Source organism: Vombatus ursinus, unplaced genomic scaffold (assembly GCF_900497805.2).
Source record: "Vombatus ursinus unplaced genomic scaffold, bare-nosed wombat genome assembly UNPS02001287.1, whole genome shotgun sequence".
NCBI classification, from domain to species: Eukaryota; Metazoa; Chordata; class Mammalia; order Diprotodontia; family Vombatidae; genus Vombatus; species Vombatus ursinus.
The window spans coordinates 8,191,093-8,216,721 of record NW_020941065.1 but is presented as its reverse complement, the minus strand read 5'-3'; the positions used below and the strand labels follow the sequence as shown (position 1 = coordinate 8,216,721).

Genomic DNA, 25,629 nt, shown 5'->3' with positions numbered 1-25,629 from the left:
TTTTCTTTTCTTTTCTTTTCTTTTCTTTTCTTTTCTTTTCTTTTCTTCCTTCCTTCCTTCTTTTTTCTTTCCTTTCCTTCCTTCTTTCTTTCTTTTCTTTCTTTCATCTATCTTTCTCTTACTTCCTTCCCCTCTCTCTTTCATTCCTTTCTTCTTTCTGTTTTTCTCTTCCTTTTTTCCTTCCCTCCTTCCTTCCCTCCCTCCCTTCCTTCTTTCTTTCTCTCTTTCTTCCTCTCTCCCTCCCCTTCTTCTTTCCTTTCTTCCTTCCTTCCTTCCTTCCTTCCTTCCTCCCTTCCTTCCTTCTTTTCTTCCTTCCTTCCTTCTTTCCTTCCTTCTTTCCTTCCTTCCCTCCCTCTCCCTCCTTCCCTTCCTCTCTCTGTCTTTCTGTCTCTGCCTCTATCTCTCTCTCTGATACATATTAAAAAATCTCAAGGAGGAAAGGAAATGCACCATTTTTAGCTGCGGGCAACCCACATTCAAATGTGACTGTGTCCACAGATGAGGGCATTTGCATTTCTGGAGTGCCTGCTGAAATATGCAAATAAATAAGCTTTTCTGAGAAAGAAATATGTGGAATTAAAACACAGCCTCAGAGAAAGAGTCGCCTGGTCCTTGGAGTCCTATTGCTAAATAATGTCCATGTATGTAGATGAGCTTTCCTAAAGATTTTCTAATGAGAGACATGTTCTAAGAAATGCATGGATTTGATCCAGGGTCAGAACTTTGGATAAGCTCCGCTACATACAGGCTGGAGGAGGCGAGCTCGGCTAAGGAGAAGTGAGGTTTGGGGAGGGTGGAGGAATGAAGAAAGATGCTGAATGGTGAAGACATTGACAATCCTAAGGAGGGAGAATGAGCCAAAAAAAATGCTAAAACATCAGAACATAGCGGGCATTTTTCAGGAGTCATTCTCCAAACCCTCTAACATTTACCCCTTGGATTCAGCTGAATCCATCAATAAGTCAATCAAAAATGTTTATTAACCCATGAAGTGTCAGGCACTATTTGTTACCTGCGGGGACACAGAGACAAAAATTAATCAGTCCCTGCACTCAAGGGGCATGCATTCTAATTGGCAAGGCCACCATGCACATATAGAGGGATAGGAGTTGAGACTGGACCTATGATTTATTGTTATAGGGAACTCCCAGGGGAGGAAACTCCTTCTACAGGGCAGGTTGGCATCTTCTTTGCAACCTATAGTCCCAGAGAGTGACCTGGGGCACTGAGATGTTCAGCAATTTGTTCAAGATCACATAGCTAGTATATGTTAGAGGCAGGACCTGAGCCCAGATCTTTCTAGCTCTTTAGGCCAATCTCTAGCCACTATACAATAGTGTTCTCTCTCTCTCTTCCTCTCTCTCTCTCTCTCTCTCTCTCTCTCTCTCTCTTTCTGTCCCTCTCTCTGTCTCTTCTCCTTCTCTGCTCTCTCTGTCTCTGTCTGTTTCTCTCTCTATTTCTCCCTTTCCTTCTCCCTCTCTCCCTCTTTATCTCTCCCTCTCTCCCCCTCCTCTCCCTGTCTCTCTCCTCTCCTCCCTCATATATCTTCTTTGATGTTTATATGTAAATATGCATATGTATATAGATACAGATATAGTTGTTTGTCCTTCATTTTCAAAGAAGCCCAATGACATTATGATATTGGGGTAAAATAGTGGATGATGAATGATGTTTTGCCTTGTGCCTGAATTGGATTTCAGTGAGGCAGAGCTGCACAAAGTCATCAGCCTCACTCTCCCTTCTAGAGTCACTGAAGTCCAGTGGCAGAACAAAGGTCAATGGCCTGGGAGGCAGTGAATGACCATGACATCTTTGATGTCTGACCAAGCTCTAAGTGCTCCACAGTGTCTGCTTCAGCTAACTTCATGGCTGTTGGAACAAATTGTTCTCATCTGCCCTTTTTGCCTGGGGTGGGGAAGAAGTCTTTTCATGCTTGGGGTAGATATCCCCCTAACTCACTGATAGGTTTGAGGCTTGTTCGCCTCGGCCTGGTTTGGCCTGTCTGCCAAGATGGTTTTACTGGAGTGTGGCCAGTGCACATGCTACAGCCTCTTGAGCCATGGGTGAGAGTTGGGTGAAGGTGGACACCAACGTGGATGAGCAGCCCTGAGAAGGGTTTGCTAGCCATCACACCAGAGTTGCTAGTCCATGAATGCCCCATATGCCCCTGTGTATAGTTAAAAATGGTTTGTGTATAATTATATATGAGATTTTTATATATAGTTATATTCAAAACAGTTATACAAAGTAATCTGTAGATGGTGAGAACAGGAAGTCACTAGCAAGTGGGGGCAGGGAGGAGCCAGAAGAAGGGAGAGCAATATTTTTGAAGGGTGTGTGCATAAAAGCCCTCTACTTACATCACTAGTCATGTCACAACCATCAAGCAAGCAACAAGCCTATATTTAGCCTGTGTTCTGTGTTCTGTGTTCTGTGCTAGACACTGTGCTAAATGCGGAAGATAAAAAGACCAAAAAAAATGAAGCAGTTCCTACTCTCACAGGTGAGGATATGAAGAAAGAACCCTGGAGTTTTACCTGGAGAGGATTAGACAGGTGGGGGCATGGTAACTATTCAAACAAGTATTTGAAGGGCTATTAACTTGAAGGGGGGAGAGGGTAGATTTGCATTGCCTAGTACCAGAAACATTTTCCCTCTTAGAGGCAACTAAAAGGTACAGTGGATAGAAGTCTGGACCTGGCTTCAGAAAGACCTGAGTTTCCAACTTAGACAATTATTAGCTGTGTAAGCCTGGGCCAGTCACTTAGAGGCAGAAAGACAGGGCACTGACCAGAGTGCTGGGACTGGGTCAGGAAGATATGAGTTCAAATCTGTACTCTGACCCTTACTAGTTATGTGACCTTCTCTCTGTCACTTTACTGCTATGTGGCTCAGTTTCCTCATCAGTAAAAAGGGGAATAATAATAGCACCTACCTCCTAGGGGTGTAGAGAGAATCATATAGAAAACATATATAAAGTGCTAATTCTTAAAGGGCTGTATGAATGCTAGCTATTAATATTATTAATAATAACAAGAAGCAGTGGTTCTGAGTGGCCAATTTAGGCTAATACGGTATAGAACTTTCTAAGAATTAGAGCTGGAGGCAGGGGGTCCCTTCAGTGCAGGTCTTTAAACAATGAAGGGCCACTTGCTGGGTATGTTGTAGAGGGGACTCATGCTGGATTTGGGGTTGGACTGGACTCTGAGGTGCTTTCCAATTCTAACAGGATTTTGTGATTTTTTTTTTTTGGCAGAAAGAGGCCTAGGAAGCTGTTTTTCTTTTTGTCTTTGCATTAGCAGTGTCTATGGCAGCATGGTGTAGATAGTAGGTGCTTAGCAAGTACTCAGTATTTGGGTTGTTTTCAGTCCAATCCCAGGCTTGCTGTATCACAAGTTTGGCGGTGAAAAACCAGGAAGATTGAGGGATTCGGAAACATGCAAAGAATCGTATGGACAGATGCAGAGTGAAATCAGCAAAACCCAAAGAACAATACATGCAAGGAATGTAAGGCAAATGGAAATACTTGCTGAAAGGATGTCAAACTCTGAGAAATTGAAAACTCTCTGAAGGTCCCAGAGAATGGGAATGAAATATACCTTCCTTTTCATGGTAGAGATGGGAGCCTACCATGAGAAAATAGTGTCTATAATATTAGATAAAGTCATTGTATTAGATATCTTTGTTTAGTTATTTTTCTTTGTTGTAAAGGAGGATTCAATTGCAGAGGGGAGGTATCGAAATAATTGTGATGTAAGGACAAAAGTTATCAACAGAACATGGTAATTTTTTTTCAATTTATAAATCAAATAGGGGCAGCTAGGTGGTGAGGTGGATAGAGCACTGGCCCTGAAGTAAGGAGGACCTGAGTTCAAATCCAGTCTCAGACCAAACACTTGACACTTACTAACTGTGTGACCCTGGGCAAGTCACTTAACCCCAATTGCCTAAAAAAAATCAATGAGGAAACTAAGGCTAGACCATAGTTTGTCTGAAAATGATCTGGGGGCTGTAGCAGACTTCAAGGATCATAGAGCAAGGAAGAAAGATAATATAATGGTCAGCATTCAGAAAGGCATATTACCCAGGACTAGGGAGGTGACTATCTTGGTCTACTCAGCACTGATCAGACTGCATATGGAGGGTTCAGTTTGGGACCCCACATTTTAGGAAGAACATTGACAAGCTGGAGAGGGTCCAGAGGAAGGCAACCAGGATGGTGAAAAGTCCTGATTTCATGCCACATGTAGAATAGAAGGGATTGGGGATGTGTAGCTCAAGAAAAGAAGATTCAAGGGGTAGACAGTAGCTATCTTTCAATATTTAAAGGTCTAGATTGAGAAAGAGAGGGATTAATCTTGTTCTGCTTGGCCCCTTAGGGCAGAACCAGGAAAAGTAATGGGCAGAATTGGTCAACAATGAGGCCAACCTAGGCTTGATGCAAAGAAAAAACCATCCTAACAGTGAGAGCTGTCCCCAAATAGCAATGGGCTGCTGTGGGAGGTGGTGAGTTACTCATCACTGTAGGCCTTCAAATAGGGCCTGGATGCCCACTTGTCAAGTATGCTATAGAGGTGATTCTTGGTCAGGTATGAGTTGGACTCAATGGTCTCTGGTGTCCCCCCAAGAGCTTCCAGATACTAAAATCCCATAATTCCCCAGGTGACAATGTTAATAAACTAATAGCACATAGCCATTGGCACCATAATAGTTCTTGTTGATTGAATGAGCGATAAATGAATTTTAAAATTATTTATTAAGCAATTACTATGTACCAAGCCCCAGAGATACAGATACAAAAACATAGTCAGTCCCTGACCCCCTAGAACTTATATTCTGATGGGGGAGAAAACACATACACAGGAGAGTGGTGGCCAGGGATGGGGTAAAAAAGAAAGGAGTGCCCAATGATGGCAAATGTGGTCATCCACACCCTTTCCAGCATCAATGACAATATTGATTTGATTATGATTTCAGAGATGACGTGGGGGAGGTAGAGGGTATGGCAAAGTGGTAGGGCAGCTGGTTGCTAGATTATTATAGAAACTCAGGGACCTAAGTCTTCCTGATTCTCAAGGGTTATGACATTTAAATACCAACACTTGCCAGGAGTATCATTTTAATGTAATATTGCTCACTTTGAAATTTTAGAGAGAGGCAGTCTAAAGGGAAACAGGTAAACATCTCAGTTGGTTAAAATCATGCTGTGTATTCCCCCCCCCCCCCCCCACCTGCCCCTAACAAGTCCTTGAAAAGCACTTCCTGAATTCAATTAGCTCTCGGCAGCCATGCTCATTACCGTTACTTATTAGCAGATCCCATCGGACACTAATCAAACTGATTCTCCTATTTTGTGGAACCCTTCCTAGCCATTTAGGAAGCAAAGTTTATCAGAAGAATTTAAGAGAATTTGACAGTGGAGTTCTATATGAATAAAGTGCAGAGATTACAAAATCTGAATTTAGGGAAGACAGCAGCCAGGCTGGATAATCCAAGCTTCTAATATGTTGTTGTTGTCATTCAGTTGTTTCAGTCGTGTCCAAATCTTTGTGACCCCATTTGGGGTTTTCTTGGCAAAGATACTGGAGTGGTTTGCCGTTTCCTTCCCTTGCTCATTTTACAGATGAGGAAACTGAGGCAAACAGGGTGAAGTGACTTGCCCAGGGTCCAATGGTTAGTAATTATGTGAGGCAGATTTGAACTCACTAAGATGAGTCTTTCTGACTTCAGGCCCTGGCACTCTATCCACTTCACCACCAGATGTCCAAAAGCTTCCACTATACTCCTTCTTAACCCAACACACCCTTCCAGAACTCCCAACAATCCCAAACCAACAAGTCAACCAATCAAGAAAAGCAAAACAAAACAAAGACATCCTATTTCTCAAAATACCAGGTTTTATTGGAAGAGTTTTCTGGATTTGGAATCAAAGGATTTGGATTCTGTTACTGGCTCTGCTCCTTATTAACTGTATGGCATTGATTAAGTATGACCTACTTCTCTGGGCCTCAGTTTCATCATCTCTAAAATGAATAGATTAGTCAAGATGGTGCCTGAGATCCCTTCCAACTCATATCTTTGATTTTGTGACTTCAGTTCTTCAGTTGGCTTTCCCCAGAAATGACAAAGAGGGGTTCAGGTGTTATGGAATGATCCCAAGGGACAGGAAACTTTTTTTCAAATACTGCTTAGTGGTGTGAACTCAGGCAAGTGTCTTTCCTTTCTAGGCCCCAATTTCCTCATGGGGTTTGACTAGATGGCCTTTGAGACCCCTTCCAGGACAGAAGTTCTATGACCACTTTCTATGTTTACATCATGCTGTCAAAGTTATTCCTAAGTCAGTTTGTGAACCCTCAAATGCTATAAATGTGCATTGAAATTTATTATTGTTTCCATTTTTCTCTTTTTTATTCTAGCCAATATCTGTCCTTGTGCTCTGACTACTAATTTTTCCAGGTTGATCACACATTTCTCCCCCTCATGCACTTCACATTCTGGCCAAATGCACCTCTTGGTTGTTTCCATACACGACACCCCAACTTCTGTCTCCATGCTATTGTCTAGGCTGTTCTTGATGCTGGAAGGATTGCCCTCTTCACCTCCCCTTTATGAAATCCCTACCTCCTTCCAAAGGTTTACTTAGCTCAAATGCCAGCTCCTCCATGATTCCATTCTGAATCCACCTCCCCAAAGTTAAGTTCTCCCTACTCCAGAAACTATTTTCAGTTTCTTCTGTATATATTCCATACATACTCTACTTATCTAGATTGTCATGCCACTGGACTTTGATGACTTTGAAAGAGAGAGAGGGAGACTAATGACTTTGTGCAACTCTGCCTCACTTAAATCCAATTCATGTGCAAGTCAAGATATCACCCCATGATGTTACTGGTACTCTTTGAAAATGAAGATTGAACAATAGCACTTATCTACATATGTTTCATTTTCTTCCAGTAGTCAGTAAATGAGCATTTATTAAGTACCTACAACATTCCAGGCACTGTGCTAAGTACTGAGGATACAAAGAAAGGCAACAGACAGTCCCTGCCTTCAAGGAGTTTACAATCTAATGGGGGAGATAATGTGAAAACAACCATGTATAAACAATATACATATAGAGTGAAATGGAAATAATCAAGAGAAGAAGGCACTGGCAGTAAGAGGTATCAGGAAAGGCTTCCTGTAGAAGGTAGGATTTTACTTAAGATGAGGGAAAACCAGGGATGAGAAGAACGTAAGTTCCATGAAGGCAGGGACAGCAAAATTTCTTAATTTCCATATCTCCAATGCCCAACACAGAGCCTGACATGGTAGTCATTTAATAATGTTCATTGAACTGAACTGAATTGGTTCATAACAACATAATTTTAAAGGAATTGCTGGCATGGTGAATACAGTATTGCATCTGGGCTTGACAAGACTTGGATTCAAATCAGTTCAACCAGAGTTTATTAAGCTGACTTCCATCTAGGCACTCTGCTAGTTGCTGGTGATACAAACGCAAAAAAGACACAGATTCTCGTCTTTACTTTCTCCTGGTAGGAAATATCATTTATGCAAACAAGTAAATACAAAATATATACATAATGCATACATATTAATGGGGGGGGAAGACAACTGGAGAATCATGAAAGGCAACTTGTAAGGGGAAAACTTGGAATGAGCCTTCAGGAGATCTAAGGGTTCCAAGAGTCAAAGATGAGGAGGAAAAGCATTCCAGGAATGGGGGACAGTCCATGCAAAAGGCATGGGGATAGAATGCCAGTGGATGTAATGACAGGTTGGAGTCAGATTGGAAAGGGCTACAAATTGCCTATGGATGCAAGTCTTGCTTTTGACACTTACTGTGTAATCACTTTCCCTCTCCAAGCCTCAGTTTCCTCAACTGAAAAATGTGGAGGATGGACAAGATGGCCTGTGAGGCCCCTCCCTCAATATATCACAATAGTGCTATTATGATTGCCTATTTTACAGTTGCAATATATGGGTTAATTTTGCAGAACTTTTTTTCTTTCTCTTTTTTCCCCATTTTTATTATAATGTAGGGCTCTCTGGGAAGAGGTGAGGAAGGGATACAATGGGGAATACAGTGATGTAAAAATAAAAGATATCAAAAATTTAATTTAACAAAAGAAGACTTTCAACGTGAACAAGAACATGCAGAAGTTGACACTCACATGGGGGGTGGGATTCATGAATGCTTTTTTCCCTCATATGAATCATCATTGCCATTGCCATGATGAACAATATGAAAATAAAATACTGCCCTGATGGGTCCTTGTGATGTGAATCTCAAATGGTAGTTAGAGTAGTCTTCACCCTAATCAGTGGTCCAATCAAGTGGGAGGGGTCTTGGTGATTAGAAGCAGGAGTAATCAGGAGCCAATCTGGACTCAGTCCCTTATACTGACCTGTGAGTCATTGTATGACCTGTGGTCAGTCCTTTAGCTGATACTGCTTCAATTCTTCCCATTTATAGGAGTGGCCTAATCATTTAAGATTGGCCATGACAAATTTACCCTCCTGGGAATCAAGCCTATTTACATCCTCATTATCCACCATTCATAACTTTCTATAAAATCAGAGAAAACCAATTGTCACCCATTCCACAGGCTTCATTTATGGGCTCCCTGAGCCCACAGCACCCTATACCTATGGGGAAAATGGTAGGATACAAAAGAACTTAAATTGTTATTCCCTATATTGCTTTTGTACATAGTAGGTACTTCATACTCATTATTGGTAGGCAGTGAATTGGACCCACAGGTAAATAGGAGAAAATTGTAAAAATTCTCTTAATGACCCCTGAATTTCTCCCTGAAATATAGTCCCTTATATTTGTAACACCATGTTATAGCAATTCACTTATTTTAAGCCTGAGGCAATATAATGATTTCCAGCTCCTCTGAAATTTTAAGGAGTTTATATTAGACATAGGAGCGCAATCACAATCTCTTAGAACTCCCACTTAAGGAAATTCCTAACATTGAGGCAGAGGTTTGGCTCTTTTCCTTAATTTACATTTCTGTTTCTAGTTCACTATTGGCTCTTTGTGACTTAGGTAAAATTCAGGGCCCAAAAAGATTGGGTAGAGAAGCATCAGAGTATGTTATAGTGGCTGTTGATAGATGGGCACTTGGAGAGGAAGTTGGGGCAAGAGTAGATTATTTCTGAGAAGGTCCCTCAGTGCCTGAGTCATGTTGAGACTAGTCTTCTGCTCTAAGATGCCTGTAGGGTGGATGGATGACTTCCCTCAACATTTCCCTTCTCTGCCACCACTACGGTCTACTTTCTCTTTCTTCCTTTGCTGGCTGTCCCTGGACTCCCAGTTCTTTCTGAAGTTCAGCTCTGTATGTCCCCACTTATTCCTCTCTGTTGTTAAACTCCCAAGATCTATCAGACACTGGAATATCATGGTTTCTGAGCTAGTTTTCTCTTCTAGAGAACCCACATCAAGTGACCAAGTTTCCTCAGATACCATCAACATTCTTCCTTTGGATGTCACTCCAAGTCATCCAAGGACTTTTCACATTTGATTGATTGACAAATCTGTCTAATAAATGTATCAAGGTGTGGCATCTTCTCACTTACTTTTAGTGGGGATGGGATAATCAATGGGCCCCTCTCCCTTTTGTGTATCTCACATCAATTTTCTTCACAGGGTACATGGCCATGAATTATAGAACACTACAATCACTGAAGAGTTGAACATGGATAGATATCAATGCCAATCCACCATCCTTCACAGAATCCTACAATATCTTGAGTTAGAAGGGACTTACATAATAAACAACTGATTTGGCCTATCAATGATATCTGTGAAAGACACGGCCAATGTTCATCTAGCTTCCTGTGGAAGACTTCGAGTGAGTGGGAACCCATTAGCTTTCAAATCAGCCCATTCCACTTTTGGGAAGCTCTAATTGTTAAAGGAATTTTTCCTGACTTGAAGCTTACATCTGCTTTTCTCCTAATTCTCCTCTAGCCCTATCCTTCAGTCCAGGCAAAACAAATCAAATTCCCTATTCATCATGAGGGAATTCATTGAATATTGGACACAGCTATCATCCCCCCTAACATATACTTTACGTTTTTTCTTTTTATTTTCTTTTTATTTCTTTAAAAAAATTTTTTTTACATTTTTTTCTTCTCCAGGATAAACATATCCCTGTTCCTCTAACTTATCCTTCACATAGGTATGAACTGAAAGACTTTTCACAATCCTGGTTGTTCTCCTCTGGATGCTTTCCAGATTATCAATGTCTTTCTTAAAATATGATATGCAGAATTAAATACCAGTCCAGATGTCTGACAGTAGTACCTAAAGCAGGTAGGTGGGACAGTAGAGTGCTGGACTTGGAGTCAGGGAGACCTGAATTCAAATCCTGCCTCAGACCCTTACTAGCTGTGACCCTGGGCAAATCTGATTTCTTTGAGGCAGTATTCCTCCACCTAATACTCCTTCTCCTCCACATTCTGGCATCCAATGATGCTAACATCTTTGCCATTCCTACAACAAGAACTCCCTACTCCAGGAATTTTTTCCTGGCTGCCCCCCATCCCTATAATATTCTCCATTCTTATCTCTGTCTCCTGGCTTTTCTGGCTTCCTTCAGGGCCCCAGATAAAATCCTATCTTCTACAGGAAGCTATTCCCCAATTCCCCTTAATGCCCATGTCTTCCCTGTTGATTATTTCCAATTTATTCTATATATGGCTTATTTGTACATAATTATTTGCATACCATTTCCCCCATTTGATTTTGAGCCCCTTGAGAGCAGGGACTGTCTTTTACCTTTCTTTGCAATTAGCACAGTATCTGGCACATAGTAGGCACTTAATGTTTATGGACTGACATCTGTAAAATGAAGAGTATTGGTCTCAGTGCCTTCTAAGGTCCCTCCTAACTCTAAATTTGTGATTCTATGATAAAATATCTCAATTAATTGAACCTCAGTTTACACTAGCTTTTTTGACTGTGATTCACATCTAGCTTTCACTAAAATCCCTTTTTCCAGGAAAAAAAAAACACTTGTACCTAACCATGTTTCAGCCATCTTGTATTTGCAGAATTGATTTTTTTAGCCCAAGTATAACACTTTGTATTTATATATGTTAAATTTCATCTTATCAGATATGGCCTAATATTTTAGCTCATTGGAGTCTTTTTGAATCCTGACTCTTATCCAGTGTGGTAGCTATCCCTCTTGGCTTTATGCCATCTCCAAATTAGGTAAGCATGCCCATCTGTGCCTTTATCCAAATCATTGCTAGAAATGTTGAACAGCACAGGGCCAAGTAAGAATCCAAGGAACATTCCACTCTTCCCCAGATGAGGATGAACCAGTAAGGACTCTTTTAAGGGTCTGACCATTCAGCTAATTCCCAATATGCCCAGAATTATCTATCCCAGATTTCTTCGTTGTTTCCACAAGGATAATTCAAGAGATTTTATCAAATGCTTTGTAAAATTCCAGGCGGACCATATCTACAGCATTCCCCTACCTTCCTCCCTCTCCCCAACATCTACCTGTTAAGCAACCTTGTTAAAAGGAAATGAGGCTAGTCTGGCATGATCTAAGCTTGCTTAAAACCATGCTGGCTCTCTGTGAATACCTCTTCCTTTTCCAAGTCTTTGATAATCAATTAATCAACAAGCAATTAAGTATGCCTTTAACCAGCCATTCTAGATTTTTGCCAGGAATCTAAGTCAAGCTCACTGGCTTGACAATTCACAGACTTTCTCCTTTTCTTTTTTGAAAAATTGTAACAATGTTTGCCCTTCTCTATCCCTATGGTACTTCTTCCGTTCTCCATGATTTTTCAGATATTATTGGCTGTGGTTGAACATTCACACCTGCCAGTTTGTTTGTTTCTGTAAAATGAGCTGGAGAAGGAAATGGCAAACCACTCCAGCATCTCTGCCAAAGTAACCCCAAATGGGGTCACAAAGAATTGGACATGCCTGAAAAATGACTGAACAACGACAACAACCCAATATATCTTCCATTTAGGTCGGAGGCAACTTCAACTCATTCAAAGTATATAGGTGTTCTCTTCAATCAATCAACTAATTTATTAAGTGTTTATTATATGGAATGTTTGTCAGCTTTGGGCCAAGCAGTGGGGACAGGAAGACAAGTGAGCTATCTTTCATATCTTTCAAACCCAGGTATACTAATTATTCAGAGATATGCATTTTATGAGATTAAAATTTTATAATTTAAATGGAAAAGCTGACAAAAAACAGGGATATTCATTGTTAGAGGGATTGTGGAAAGATTGGCACACATATGCATTGTTGATTGATCCAACCATTCGTGAAAAGCAATTTGAAATTATGCTAAGAAAGTGATTAAAATGTCCAGACTTTTTACTGCAGGGATACCACTTCTTGGTACATAACCTCCAGGAGGTCAATTATATTTATGGTGACACTCTTTATTTTAGCAAAGACCTGGAAGCAAAATATATGCCCATAGATTGGGGAATGGGTAAATAAGCTAGGGTACACAAATGCAATGAAACATAACTTCCCTGTAAGAAACATCGAATGGATAAATAAAGAGCATGGAAAGAGTTTTATGAACTGATGCAGAATGAAATAAATAGAACCAATACATATCATTAAATAAATAGAACCATATACCATCATATGCCAGGAAATCATTATATACAATGATTACAACAATGTAAAAGGAAAGAACAATTATAAGAAAACAACAGAAACCAAATGCTGTGGGGTTATAATGGCCAATTGAGGCTCCAAAGAAGAGATACGAGAAAGAATTGCCCTCCTCCTATCTTTGTAGAGGATGGGGGAATGAGAGTGAAACTCAGTACATATAACAAAAAAAGCTTTTTTTAATTGGGTATTACTCAGGCTGGAAATGCAGGCATTTACCCACAGCCCAAACCTCCCACTAACTATCATGGGAGCTTTTGACCTACTTCATTTTCAACCTGGGCTGGTTTGCTCCTCTCCTCTCCTCCCCCCTCCATCTCAGGGCTCAAGGTGGCTGAGAACTCCCAAATATGAGAGTTCCACCAGCCCCATCCTCCTTAGCAGCTGGGATTATAGGTAGAAAACACTCTGCCTGGACAGATTTGGTTGGTGTGTCAGTTTTATTGAATTGGGTTTTTTTCCTGCTTTTATATTTATATATATGTATATGTGTGTATATATACACATATACATATCTATATCTGTGTATACATATACACATATACATATATATACATACATACATTTATGTAACTATATACATATTTCATTGTTATAAGGGATTGCTTTCTGGGAGTGGGAGATTGAGATAAATTGGAAAATGCATGACATGTAAAATAAGATAGAAATAAAATTTTAGAAATTATATGCATTTATAAGAAAGTCATATGAAAACATTTCTTTCATTACCATGTGCTGTGCCCTAAGATGTTTTCTACCTTACATATTCCTAGTTCTGGATCTAGATAGCATTAAATCTGACATGCCCAAACACACCCCAAGTGTGTTATCCTTTAAAGATTGTCTCTTTCCATTCTCTGGCTTTTATTATGTCATTAATCCAATCCAACAAATAAGAATCTACTATTTCCAGTCTAGCACATTGCCTGGCACATAGTAGGTAGTTAATAAATATTTATTGATTGATGGAACTAAGCCTTCTGCCACTGGGTTCTAGTTGGGTGGACATGACATGAGGCCTTCCCAATAAGAAGGGATTTCTCCTTTGTCCTATTTATTGGGCTGGGAAGCTTTGCTTTCCATCCCAAAGGTGCCTAGAACTTCTGTGAAGTGCTTAGGGAAGAATGAGTGGGGGTTAATACACAAAATATCCCAACGTGCTCTTGTTTGCTGGGCTGGACAATGAGGTGAGCAAAAGCACACATTAATACTCAGAAGAGATAAAGGGACACTTATGACTACAATATAAAGGGCCAGTGAGTTTTAAAAATCTTCCTGGTGTACTTACTTCCAATTTGTAAGGCTGGGAGTATCCAGCTACCTTTAAGTCTGCTTTCCTCTAGCATTATAATAAGACAAGACATGGGGCTCTGGCCACTTGGGAGAGAGGAGTGGCAAGTTGGGAAGAATTGCCTTGACTCCTAAATGAGTCAGGAAGAGGTGGAAGAATGAAACACAGACATGGAGGTGTGCATATATGCATGTTTCTCTCTCTCTCTCTCTCTCTCTCTCTCTCACACACACACACACACACACACTCACCCCTATCATCTTAACAGGATAATGATGACATGCCATCCAATTCAAATCCAAATATTTCTGTTCAATGAGATCCACTATGGGCCTTTGCAAAGGTCTTGACCAATGATGTATGTGAATCATCAGAAAGCCCTTCTATGAAAAATATAAAAGGCATATGAGGTCCCTTATAGCTCTAGATTTATGAGCCCATAAGCCCTATATACTCAGGGAATGTGTTTTTCTTCCCCTGTCCAAATATCATCAATATCATCCATGCTTCTACCCTTCAAAGATCTCAGATTCCCATGGAATGGATGGTGTTCTAGCACCCCCTATCCCCCATCGTGCCTTAGGAGATAGTCTTTGATTACAGCTTCATTGGATCACAGAGCTGGAATGGACCTCAGCACCTTAGTCATCCAATCAGTAGCTGAGCAAGAATCCCCTTTATGACATACCTTTTGTGAGGTCACCTAGCCGTGGCTTGAAGCCCTGCAGTAATTCCTTAACCTCCATCCTAATCTATTTTTGGACAGCTCTAATTGTTGAATTTTCCTTAGATCAACCTGCCCTTTTATAAATTCTGTCCACTATTCCTACTTAGACTCTCATCTGCAGCCAAACAGAACAAGTTGAATCCAGGCTCACACAGCCCTTTGGATACTTGAAGACAACTATCAAATTCACCATTTGTGTGGCCCTCCTCTGGGCCTTCTTCAACATAACAATATCCTGCCAAAATATGGCACCCGTAACTGGACATGGTATTCTAGATGTGGCCTGATCAGGACAGAGGACAAAGAGAAGCTATCACCTCACTAGACTTTTAATTTACTTTAAATTCACTTAACTCCTTTTAATGAGGCCTAAAGCTGTACCATACTGTTGACTGCTGTTTGAGCTTGCAGTCCACTAAAATGCCCAGATCTTTTTCACAAGACTTGCTGTATAGCCCCACTTCTTTTACCTTGTGTCTTTGAGATCTGTTGTGGCCAAAAATGTCCTCCTTGTGTGTGGCCAAACTATTGATGAACCTTGCAATGGAAAGAGTGATAGATCTGGAATAAGAGATTGTGGGTTCTAATCCTGTTTCTGACACTTACTGCCTGGGTGACCTCAGGCAAGTCATTTAACCTCCTTTGCCCTCAGTTTCTTTATCTGTAAAATCTATGATGCTATTATCCTCTCATATTATGAAGGGGCCTGACTGCCAAATCTCTGACTGGACCTGTCATGAGCATCATCTCCACTTGGGAAACAAGGTCCCCTCCATATTGGAATCAGACTTTAGTGGGGTTTGCTGTCATAAGATGAAACTCTGATGAATTTTCTGCCTCTTATTTAAAATAAAGTGAAATAAAACACTACATGGGAGTGAGGGGGCAAGTGAATCAGTCTCTACAGCCATGTGAGAGCAGCCCCAAGTCAAAGGTCTATGTGAACGTCAGGGTGGGTGCTAAATCAGGGCCCCAGGTCAATCAGCAACAGTTAGCCAACATTCATTTATAAAGCCCTTAATATGTGCTAGACACTATGCAGAGCATTGGGAAGACAAATGCAAGCAAAAGGAAGGGAACTATTCCTGAGTAACGAGTTCCCTCGCCCAGACCCCACAACACAATGTTCATCTCTAGGCCAAGACCCTTTCACGTCTCTTTCCCACTGCCTATCCCAGCAAATCTGAAGAAATTGAAAATCTAGAGCTGAAAGAGACCTAGAACTAATCTAGTTTAACCCCCTCGTTTAACAGAGGAGGAAACTGAGCCCAGAGAGTTGAGGTGACTTGTCCAAGGTCACAGAGATAGTAAATGGCAGCGCCAGGATGTGAATCCAGGTCCTCTTCCAAATCCAGCACTCTTTACCCAGGCACTAAGGAAAGGGGAAAGATGGTCTTTGTCTTTCCTACCCAGAGATATACTCAAGCTGGGTACTCTGGCTGCCTCTATGTAGTGGATCTCTGGAAATAATTTCTGCCATGGCAAACCTACAATTTATCTTAATTTTTCTGATGTTCAACTGTGTCACTGCTGATTCATTCCATCATCTCAGAATTATTGGCTAATATGATGGCCTGGCGCACTGTTCCGGCTGGCGCCTTCATTCTTCAGATGAAACCAACCATTTATATCTATAGGGATATGTCTCTACAATTTAATTACAACATGACTTTCCTCTTCCCTCCCTTCCTAGTCTTACCCTCCTTGGCTAGTCTATTCAAACATGAATTTGTATTACACTTTGTGTCCTCCCCCCCAAAAAAATATGGCCAAGAGAGAAGACACCTACCTGAGATAGCTGCCCGGAGCCCTGATAGGGCTTAAGAGCCCTGATGGGATGGACATCCAAGTTCTTGTTGACTGGCATCTTAATACTACTTCAGACTTCCCTCTTCCTGGCACTTCAGAATCAGGCTGAAGCCCTAGGTCCCCTGGGGACAGGGGACAGCCAATGGCTGGGGGAAAGTCCTGGGCAGGGGGGCTGAGGGATAGTCCAGTTTCTTTGCTCTCTCTCAGTTCACAGTTTCCTGAACCCCAAACCAGTTGGTAACCAATGTGAATGAGGTGGGAGTATGAGAAATGTGTATAAATGTATATTGTATGTACATATATACATATGGTATATGTATATATATTAAGTCTGTACAAAATAAAAAATAAAGCTGAAGGACAGTTATTAGAAATGTCTTGATGTCTTATAGGAAAATAACAAAGGATTCCTGCTCTACCTTCTCAAGGGATGTGTTTTTCTCTCATTTAAAAAGAAAAATAAAAGAGAAAGAGGGATCAGAGATGAGAGTTTAGAACATGAAAGGAGAATGGAGTTGGTAGCTAATTAAAATCTCCACTGATTCTGATCCAAGTTGGCACTGAGTTTCCTGAGTCCCAACTTGGATAGATAAGTCAGGCCCTTGGATCACTACCCAGAAGGATGATGCCCCTCCCCGAAGTTGGATGTTCGGGACTTCTTTTCCCCCAAACCTTTGTCCGTCCCGCAGGGAACCACGCAGCCTGATTGCAGAGGCCGCGGCTTCTGCCGGAGTGCACCTCGGTTGCTCCCGGCAACGGGGACGCCGTCTGGGGCTTCCTCATTGGCCAGTGGGGCGGGCGATGCGGGCTGCGCAGCAGGGAGGGTGGAGGAGTCCACTAGAGGACGGGGGAGGGGAGAGGAGAGGACCAGATGTTGAGCTTGGCTGCAGAGGTCTGACTGTTCTTTCCGAGGCAGTCAAGGCGGGCGTTGCTGTCTGGACCTTCCTGTCTACGGAGAAAGAGGGATTTAGAGCATCCTAAACCTAGAGGTGGAAGGAACCCCAGAGACCATCGAGTCCTACCTCCTCATTTTACAGAGGAGGAAACTGAGGCAAAGTCACCTGGGGAATGAGAGAAGGTATCTGATCAAGATTAAAGATCCCTCCCAAGCGATCCTTCAACCTCTACTTGAATAAAAATAGCTTATTTATATGTATATATGAGTGTGAGTGTTTACACATACATACGAATACACACATATCGCTTCAAGGTTTGCAAAACGCTTTACCTTGCTAATCCCACTTGTGGGAGAATCTTGTGATGGAGATAGATGCTATTATTATCCTGATTGTCCGGATGAGGAAACAGATTCAGTGAAGGGAAGGGACTTTGTCCGGGATCACACACTTGGTCAATGTCTGAGACCGCATTTGTAACCAGGACTTCCTGAATTCAAGATCAGAAACAACACCAGCTACACCACACTGCAGATGTCCAGGCATGGGAGGGTCTCCACTTTTGGACAGCTCTGATGTTAAGAAGGTTTGCCTTCCATGTAGCTCCAAATAGCCACTCCATAGCTTCTATCCTTTACTACCGGTTCTGTCCTTTGGGGCTAAGCAGAACAAATCTAATCTGTACTCATGTTACCCTCCTCAAATCAAATTCATATTATCATGTGGACAAGTAAATTATATTCAACACACAATCTTGGACTGGGAAGCAGGAGACCTGACTTTGATGCTAAATCACTGAGTGACCTTGGGCAAATCACTTTCCTTTTCTGAGGCCAGGATCTTCATCCACATAATCCTGTTTACCACATAGATTTTTGAGCCTCCTTGCTGTTCCCCTTACAAGATACTCCATCTCATGCTTCCAGGTATTTTCTCTGGCTGTCCCCTATGCCTGGAATTCTCTTCCTCCTCTTCTGTCTCCTGGCTTCTCTGGATTCCTCCAAGTCTCAGCTAACTCTCACCTTCTACAGGAAGCCTTTTCCCATCCCCTTTAACACTAGTGTCTTTCCCTAGAAGATTATGATTTATCATGCCTATAATTTGTTTGTCTACAATTGTTTGCATGCTGTTTCCCCCATTAGACTGGAAGCTCCTTGAGAACAGTTTTTTTCTTTGTATTCCTGGCATGTAGTTGGTGCTTAATAAATGCTTGTTGACTGACTGAGAATGTTATGATAATGTAACATGCTTTCTAACTATCTAGGCATGTGTGTAGTCTATTATCAATTCTAAGGCATGAATTTATTATTTTGGCAGCAAGGTGGGGCAGTGGATAGACTGCTTGACCAAGAGTCAAGAGGATCTGAGTTCAGATTTGACCTTAGACACTTATTGGTTGTGTGACCCTGGCAAGTCACTTATCTTCTGCTTCAGTTTCATTATCTGTAAAATGAGAATAGTAAGATACTTTGCTTATATATATATGTATAGTGTTTACAAATTGCTATATAAATATTATAGAGTGCTTATAAATATTTTATGTATATATATGTATGTTCATCTATATATTGATATACTATTTCATAGTTTCCATAGTACTTATTACTGGGGGGTGGGGGAGGAGAGAGTGAACTTAGATACCATCCTCATTTTACGGAGGAGGAAACGGAGATACCAGGAAGAGATGTTACTTGCCCAAGAGCATCCATTGATTTAGTGGCAGGGCTAAGATTAGAAATCCAGCTTCTTGACTCCTGGCCTAAGGCTCAGAATTAGGACTCAAAAATCCTAGTTTATTTGTGTAAGTATGAAGCCTGGGAACTGAAAATACAAACTCCCTCTTTCTCCCCTTTTCCATTTACTTAAATAAAGCATCAGAAGGAATTAAAAATAAACCTATGAAGTTGAAAAAATATTTTTGGAATATATTGGACACCAGCTGGGATAGCTGAAGTGAGATTTAGAAATCTGGTAAACACAACCAATTCAGTCAATGGTGCATATGTTCAGCCTTAAAAACCTATCGGAAAGACATTATTTTCAGAAGTCCCATAATATGCTTTGCCGCATGGCATCTTGAACCTAGAGATTTCTGTCTGGCGGATTTTGCAGAAATGCCAGTTTTGGCTTTACAAATTACAGGGCCCAGGGCAAGGCTCAAACTTGGGGCTCCCTTGGTATCAGACAGTTGGCAATCTCTAGATGGATCTGTGCCAGTAAGAAATACCATTGAATAATGGGCATTTTCACCACCTAAACGGATTAATGGGTGTAAAAGGATTAAAGACTGGATCCTGCCATGTAAATGCCCTGGAGGCTGTCAGCTGTGAGGCTGCCCAGTCCCCCCCTAGTCTGCCTAAGTGATGGTAATGATAATCACAACTTACTTTGGTAGAGCTTCTTCCAAGACTTTCATATCTATTATCCAAAGCTAATAATGATAAATAAATAATACTAATGGCTAGCATCTATACAGCACTTTAAGGTCTGCAAAGTGCTTTACAAATATTATCTCATTTGATCTGAAGTGGAGCAGTAGATAGAACACTGGGCTTGGAATCAGAAGATTCATATTCATGAGTTCAAATACAGCCTCAGATACTTCCTAGCCATGTGACCCTGAGCAAATCACTTAGCTGTTCGCCTCAGTTTCCTCATCTGTAACACGAAGTAGAAAAGGAAATGGCAAACCACCCCAGTACCTTTGCCAAGAAACCCCCAAATGGGGTCATGAAGAGTTGGATATGAGTGAACAACACTAACAACAACACAATCCTGGAAGGCAGGTGCTGTTGTTATCTCCATTTTACAGATAAAGAAATGGGGGCCGAAAGGGGTAAGTGATCTTTGCAAGGCCATGTAACCAATAAATGGCTAAGATAGTATGTGAATTCAGATCTTTCTGAGTGCAGGCTTAGCACTCTATCTACTCTTTTCCCCAGGTGCTCTATGTATCTAACGCATAGTAGACTTTAAATATTCATTGACTGACTGACAAATCCAATAAGCACATGTTAAATACCTACCCTTTATCTACATAGATAATATCTACATAGATATGTATATAATATGCATATATGTATACTGTTATATATAATAGACACATATGCACATATACCACTTTATGTTGTGTATACATCTGTATATGTATATACATGTATATACACAAATATATATATGTGTATGTATATCTAGCTAGATATCTTTATATCTCTATATATCATCCATTTACCTTTCTACTTATCCAGGCTCCATCTATCCATCTGTCTCTCTCTCCACCCACCCATCCATCCATCCATCCATACTTCTCTCTCTTCCTCTCTTTTTCTTTCATCCATCCATCCATCCATCCATCCATCCATCCATCCATCCATCCATACTTCTCTCTCTTCCTCTCTTTTTCTTTCATCCATCCATTCATCTATCCATCCATCTGTCTAATTGCCTTATCATCTCTCTGTGCGAATGCAAGCTCCTTGAGAACAGGGCTTGTTTCATTATTTGCATTTGTAGCCCCCATTGCTGGGCACATAGTAGATGATTCATTTGTGATTGTTGATTGATTAATTGAATGCCCCTTGCTAGGCACTAGAGTTAAAAAGATAAAGTGAAAACCATTTCCTGCCCTCAAGGAGATTCTGTTCTTCTGTTATCTCATTTTATACTCATAATGGTCCCGTGGGATAAGGTGAGCAGACATTATTATCAAAATGGTACTCATCCCCTTCTCTTTGCTTCCCTGGCTGTCCCCTAGGTTCGGAATGCACTCCCTCCTCATCTCTACCTCTGGAATCCCTGGAATCCTTCAAGGCTCTCAGCTCAAGTGCTGTGGTCTCTGTGCAAACTTCTCTGATCTGCCCCTCCTCCAAGTACTAATGTTTTTTCCTTCCCAAATTATTTTGTAATTACTAATCTGCATATATATGTTGTACTCTATTCCCTGACTCCCAAGTAGAATGTAAATATCTTGAAGGTAGAGACTTTCATTTCTACCTTTCTAACCCTGGTCTTTGGTACAGTTCCTGGAACATAGTAGGCACCTAATAAATATTTTCCCAATTAAATTGTTTAACCCCCATTTTGTAGGTAAGGAAAAGGTTTATCAGAGAGAGGTTGTGACTTACATCAGGCCAGTAAGTGCTGTAAGCAGATAAGAAACTGGAAGCCTCTTGATGCCATGGTTACAGATGGAATCATAGGGTTCAGAGCTGGATTGGTCCTTTGAGATCACCTAATCCAAACTTCTAATTTTGTGTACCTGGAAGGTGAGGTATGGAGAGAAGAGAGTGACTGGCCCAGGGGCACCTGGCTAGTGTGTAACCAAGTTGGGTCTAGAAGACAGGCCTCATGACTCCAAGGCAAAGTTTTCTTTTAAAAACCATCTCAGATCTGCAAATCTTGTAATAGCTTTTGACCAATACGAGTCACATGTGAAACATCTCCTTTTGTCTACAAAGAGAAAGCAATGATTAGTTCAGCCTCTCTCCCAGTGAGCTCAAATCTACTTTTATTTTTGCTACAATTATTGGGCTGCATGTTCTGCTAGAAAGGACCTGCTTTCCCAGTTATTTACTTCATCTTGCCTGCTTAGATGTGATCCTGTAATGTGAGATGTTGTTTTTTTTTTTCTTTTTTGTCTTGGACTTGTGATTTCCTTGATGTGGGACCTTCCAGTATGACAGATGCTTCCAAAGGTAGCACTTTTGTAACTTAGAGTCTTAGAGGGTTGTCTAGGGATGCTGGGGAGTGGTGAGTTACTTGAACCCAGATTTTCTTGACTTAGGGAGTCACTTAGCATTGGAGTAAGACTTGGGGCAGAGTTGACCTGGGTGGTGCAGTATTTGGAGGATAAGCACCTCAAATATGTGACCCTGAGTCAGTCACTTGACCTCTGCTGGCCTCAGCTTTTTCATCTGTAAAATGGGAATAATAATAGCACCTTACCTCCCAGGGTTCTTGCATGGATCAAATAAGATAATTGTAAAGTGTTTAGCATGATGTCTTATACACTCTCCATGTAGTTAAAGCCATGATTTTTCCAGTCGTGATGTATGCCTGTGAGAGTTGGACTACATAAGGAAAGCTAAGAGCTGTAGAGTGTACGATTTTGAGCTGTGGTGCTAGAGAAAACTTTTGGAAGTCCCTTGGACAGCAAGGAGGTCAAATCAACCAATACTTAAAGAAATTAATTCAGGCTATTCACTAGAAGGTCAAATACTGAAGCTGAAGCTTAAATACTTTGACCACATAATGAGAAGATGGGACTCATTGGAAAAGACCCTGATGTTGGGAAAGATTGGAAAGATTAAAGGCGAAAGGAAATGGGGTCATCAGAGAATGAGATGGATAGATAGCGTCATGGAAACAATAAATATGAACTTGGACAGACTTTGAGAAATAGAGGAGGACAGAAGAGCCTGGCATGTTATGGTCCATGGGATCATGAAGAGTTGGACATGAATGAATGACTGAACAACAGGTGTGATATAATTGTTGGTTATCATTATTATTATTATCATCTTTATTGGCAGTATGGCATAATGGATAGAGATCTGACCTCTGCCACATACTGGCAGTGTGATTCTGGCCAAGTCATTTTATCTCTTACTGTATCAGACAACTCTCTAAAAGTATAAGTTCCTTACCAGGTAACAACTTGTACTGGTAATAATGAGGATGATTTGAATTTATATAGCACCTACTATGTGCCAGGCTGAGTCTGAGTAACAGCTACTTGGCCGGTTTAACAAGTAAAGGAAGGTGATGCAAAAAAAAAAAAATTCTGGAAGCAATAATAGGGATCCAGACTCAATATCTTCAACTGTGGAATAGTAACACCAGCTTTCAAATGTTGTGCTGATCAAGAGGTTCTGGGTGTGATTCCTTTACAATTTACTTCTTTTCTCCTTGGAGAATCTTATCAGTGGTGTGCCATCATAGACCACCCATGATATAATGGATAGTACAGTGGCTTTGGGGTCAGGACCTGGGTTCAAATGTCTTTTTGGATATTTACAAGCTATATGACTTTGAGTAAGTCACTTAAACCCAAATCTGACTTTCTTCACCTATAAAATGGGGATAATAACAGTACCTACCCGACCAGGTGCTTGTAAGAGTTGAGTGAGAAAACATATGAAGCACTTTGCAAAACTTACAACAATACAAACACCATCACCATTATCGCCACCATTGGTGGCAGCAGCCTTCAGCTCAAGTTCCACAATGATTCTTGGATCACTCCTATCACCTGCTGAATGAAGCTAGAGAAAATCATGCATCTGGGCCCACCAATGTATGTTACATAATCTCAACTGGGTCCTCACTGGAGCAAAGTAATCCTTTCACATCTCTCTAGCTGACTTCATTGTCCCACTCACACTGGCTCTTTCAAAACTTTTTATTCCTCCTCAGACTTCCCATGGTTCCTTCTACCCCACTCTCTCAGCTGAGAATTTTACCTCTTCTTTCAGTGAAAACAACTGCGGTCGTTCACTGAGAGGCCCTTCTCATCTCGAATCACTCAGATGTTTTCTGCCACAATCTCCTCCTTCATTCCTATTTCATGTGAAGAGGTGTCCCTTCTGCTTGCCAAGACTAACCCCTCCCCAAGCCCAAATAATTGTATTTTACCCCATCTTCTCCAGCAGATTAGCCCCTCTATCATCCCCACTCTCTCACTAATCTTCAATCTCTCCCTGTCTGTTGACTGCATCCCTACTGCCTACAAACATGCCCCATCCTAAAAAACCCTCACTTGATCCTTCCATTCTTTGGTGTTGTTGTTCTACATCTCTCCTCCTTTGTGTGTTTAAACTTGAGAAGAGCATCTACAAATGATTCTTCTACTTCCTTTCCTCTCACTCTCTTCTTAACTCTTCGTAGTCTGGCTTCTGACCTCATTGTGCCACTGAAACTACTTTTCTTTTTTTAGTGAGGCAATCAGGGTTAAGTGACTTGCCCAAGGTCACACAACTAGTATGTGTCAAGTGTTTGGTCTGAGGCCGGATTTGAACTCAGGTCCTCTTGACTTCAGGGCCAGTGCTCTATCCACTGAGCCACCTAGCTACCCCCTGAAACTACTTTTTCCAGAGTCACTAATAACCTCTTCATTGCCAGGCACAATGGTTTTTTTTGTCAAGTCTCATACTTCTTGAGCAATCTGCAGCCTTTGACACTGTTGACCACTCTCATCTCCTTCTTGCTAAGTTTTCATGACATTGTTCTCTCCTCATTCATCTCCTACCGGTCTGATTACTCCTCTTGTCTTCTTATCCACACTGTGCCCCATAATACTGAGGGTCCCTCAAGGCTCTGTCCTGGGTACTCTTTTCTTCTCCTTCTAGACTATTTCATTTGGCAGTTTCATCAGCCCCCATGGTTTCAATTATCATCTCAATGTAGATGATTCTCAGTCCCCTGACCTCTCTCCTATCCCCCATCCTCACATCTCCAACTGCCTACCAGGCATCTCAAATGGAATGTCCCAGTTTGAGTAGACATCTTATATTCATCAAGTATAAAACTGAACTAATAATCCTTCCCCTCAAATCTTCTCCATTTCTGAACTTTCCTATTGCTTTTGAGAGACCACCACCCTCCCCTCGTCCCAGGCTGACAATCTGGGTATCATCCTCGATTTCTCATTCTCCTCATGGCCCACTTCTTATCCAAACTCTAGTCAAGTCTCATCATCTCGACCTTTGTAACATCTCTCCCATATGCCCCTTTCTCTCCTCTGACACTGCTGCCCCCCTGGTGCAGGCCCTCATCACCTGATACCCAGACTACTGCAATAGCTGCTGGTAAGTCTGCCTTTCTCAAGGCTCTTTCCATTACAATCCATCCTTTATTAAACCATCAAAGTGATCTTCCTAAAATGTTCTGATCATATCATACCCCCTCCCAATTCAATAAACTCCAGTGCTTCCCTATTATCTTCAGGATTAAATAAAAAAATCTTCTCTTTGGCTTTTAAAACCTCTCACAATTTAACCCTTTCCTATCTGTCCAACTTCCTACATCTTAATCCCCTTCCCCAACTATTTTTTGGTCCAGTGACACTGGCCTCCTTGTTGTTCCTCAAACAAGATGCTTTATCTCTTGACTCATGACATTTTTATTATTTGTCCCCTATACCCAGAATTAAATCTCTTTTCATCTGTATCTATTGGCTTTCCTGGCTTCCTTCAGGTCTTAAGCCTCTTCTGATCCTCTTTGA

At 41.2% G+C, this 25,629-nt stretch overlaps 1 protein-coding gene across 1 annotated transcript in view; it reads right to left on the bottom strand.

Annotated features, from left to right (window-relative positions):
• Window positions 1-16,570, bottom strand: part of CCDC60 (coiled-coil domain containing 60) — a 209,766-nt gene extending 193,196 nt beyond the window's left edge. The window contains exon 1 of the mRNA XM_027865495.1: window positions 16,493-16,570. Within this exon, the coding sequence (XP_027721296.1) occupies window positions 16,493-16,570 (78 nt within the window). The remainder of the gene's footprint in view (window positions 1-16,492) is intronic.
• Between the last annotated feature and the right edge of the window lie 9,059 nt (window positions 16,571-25,629).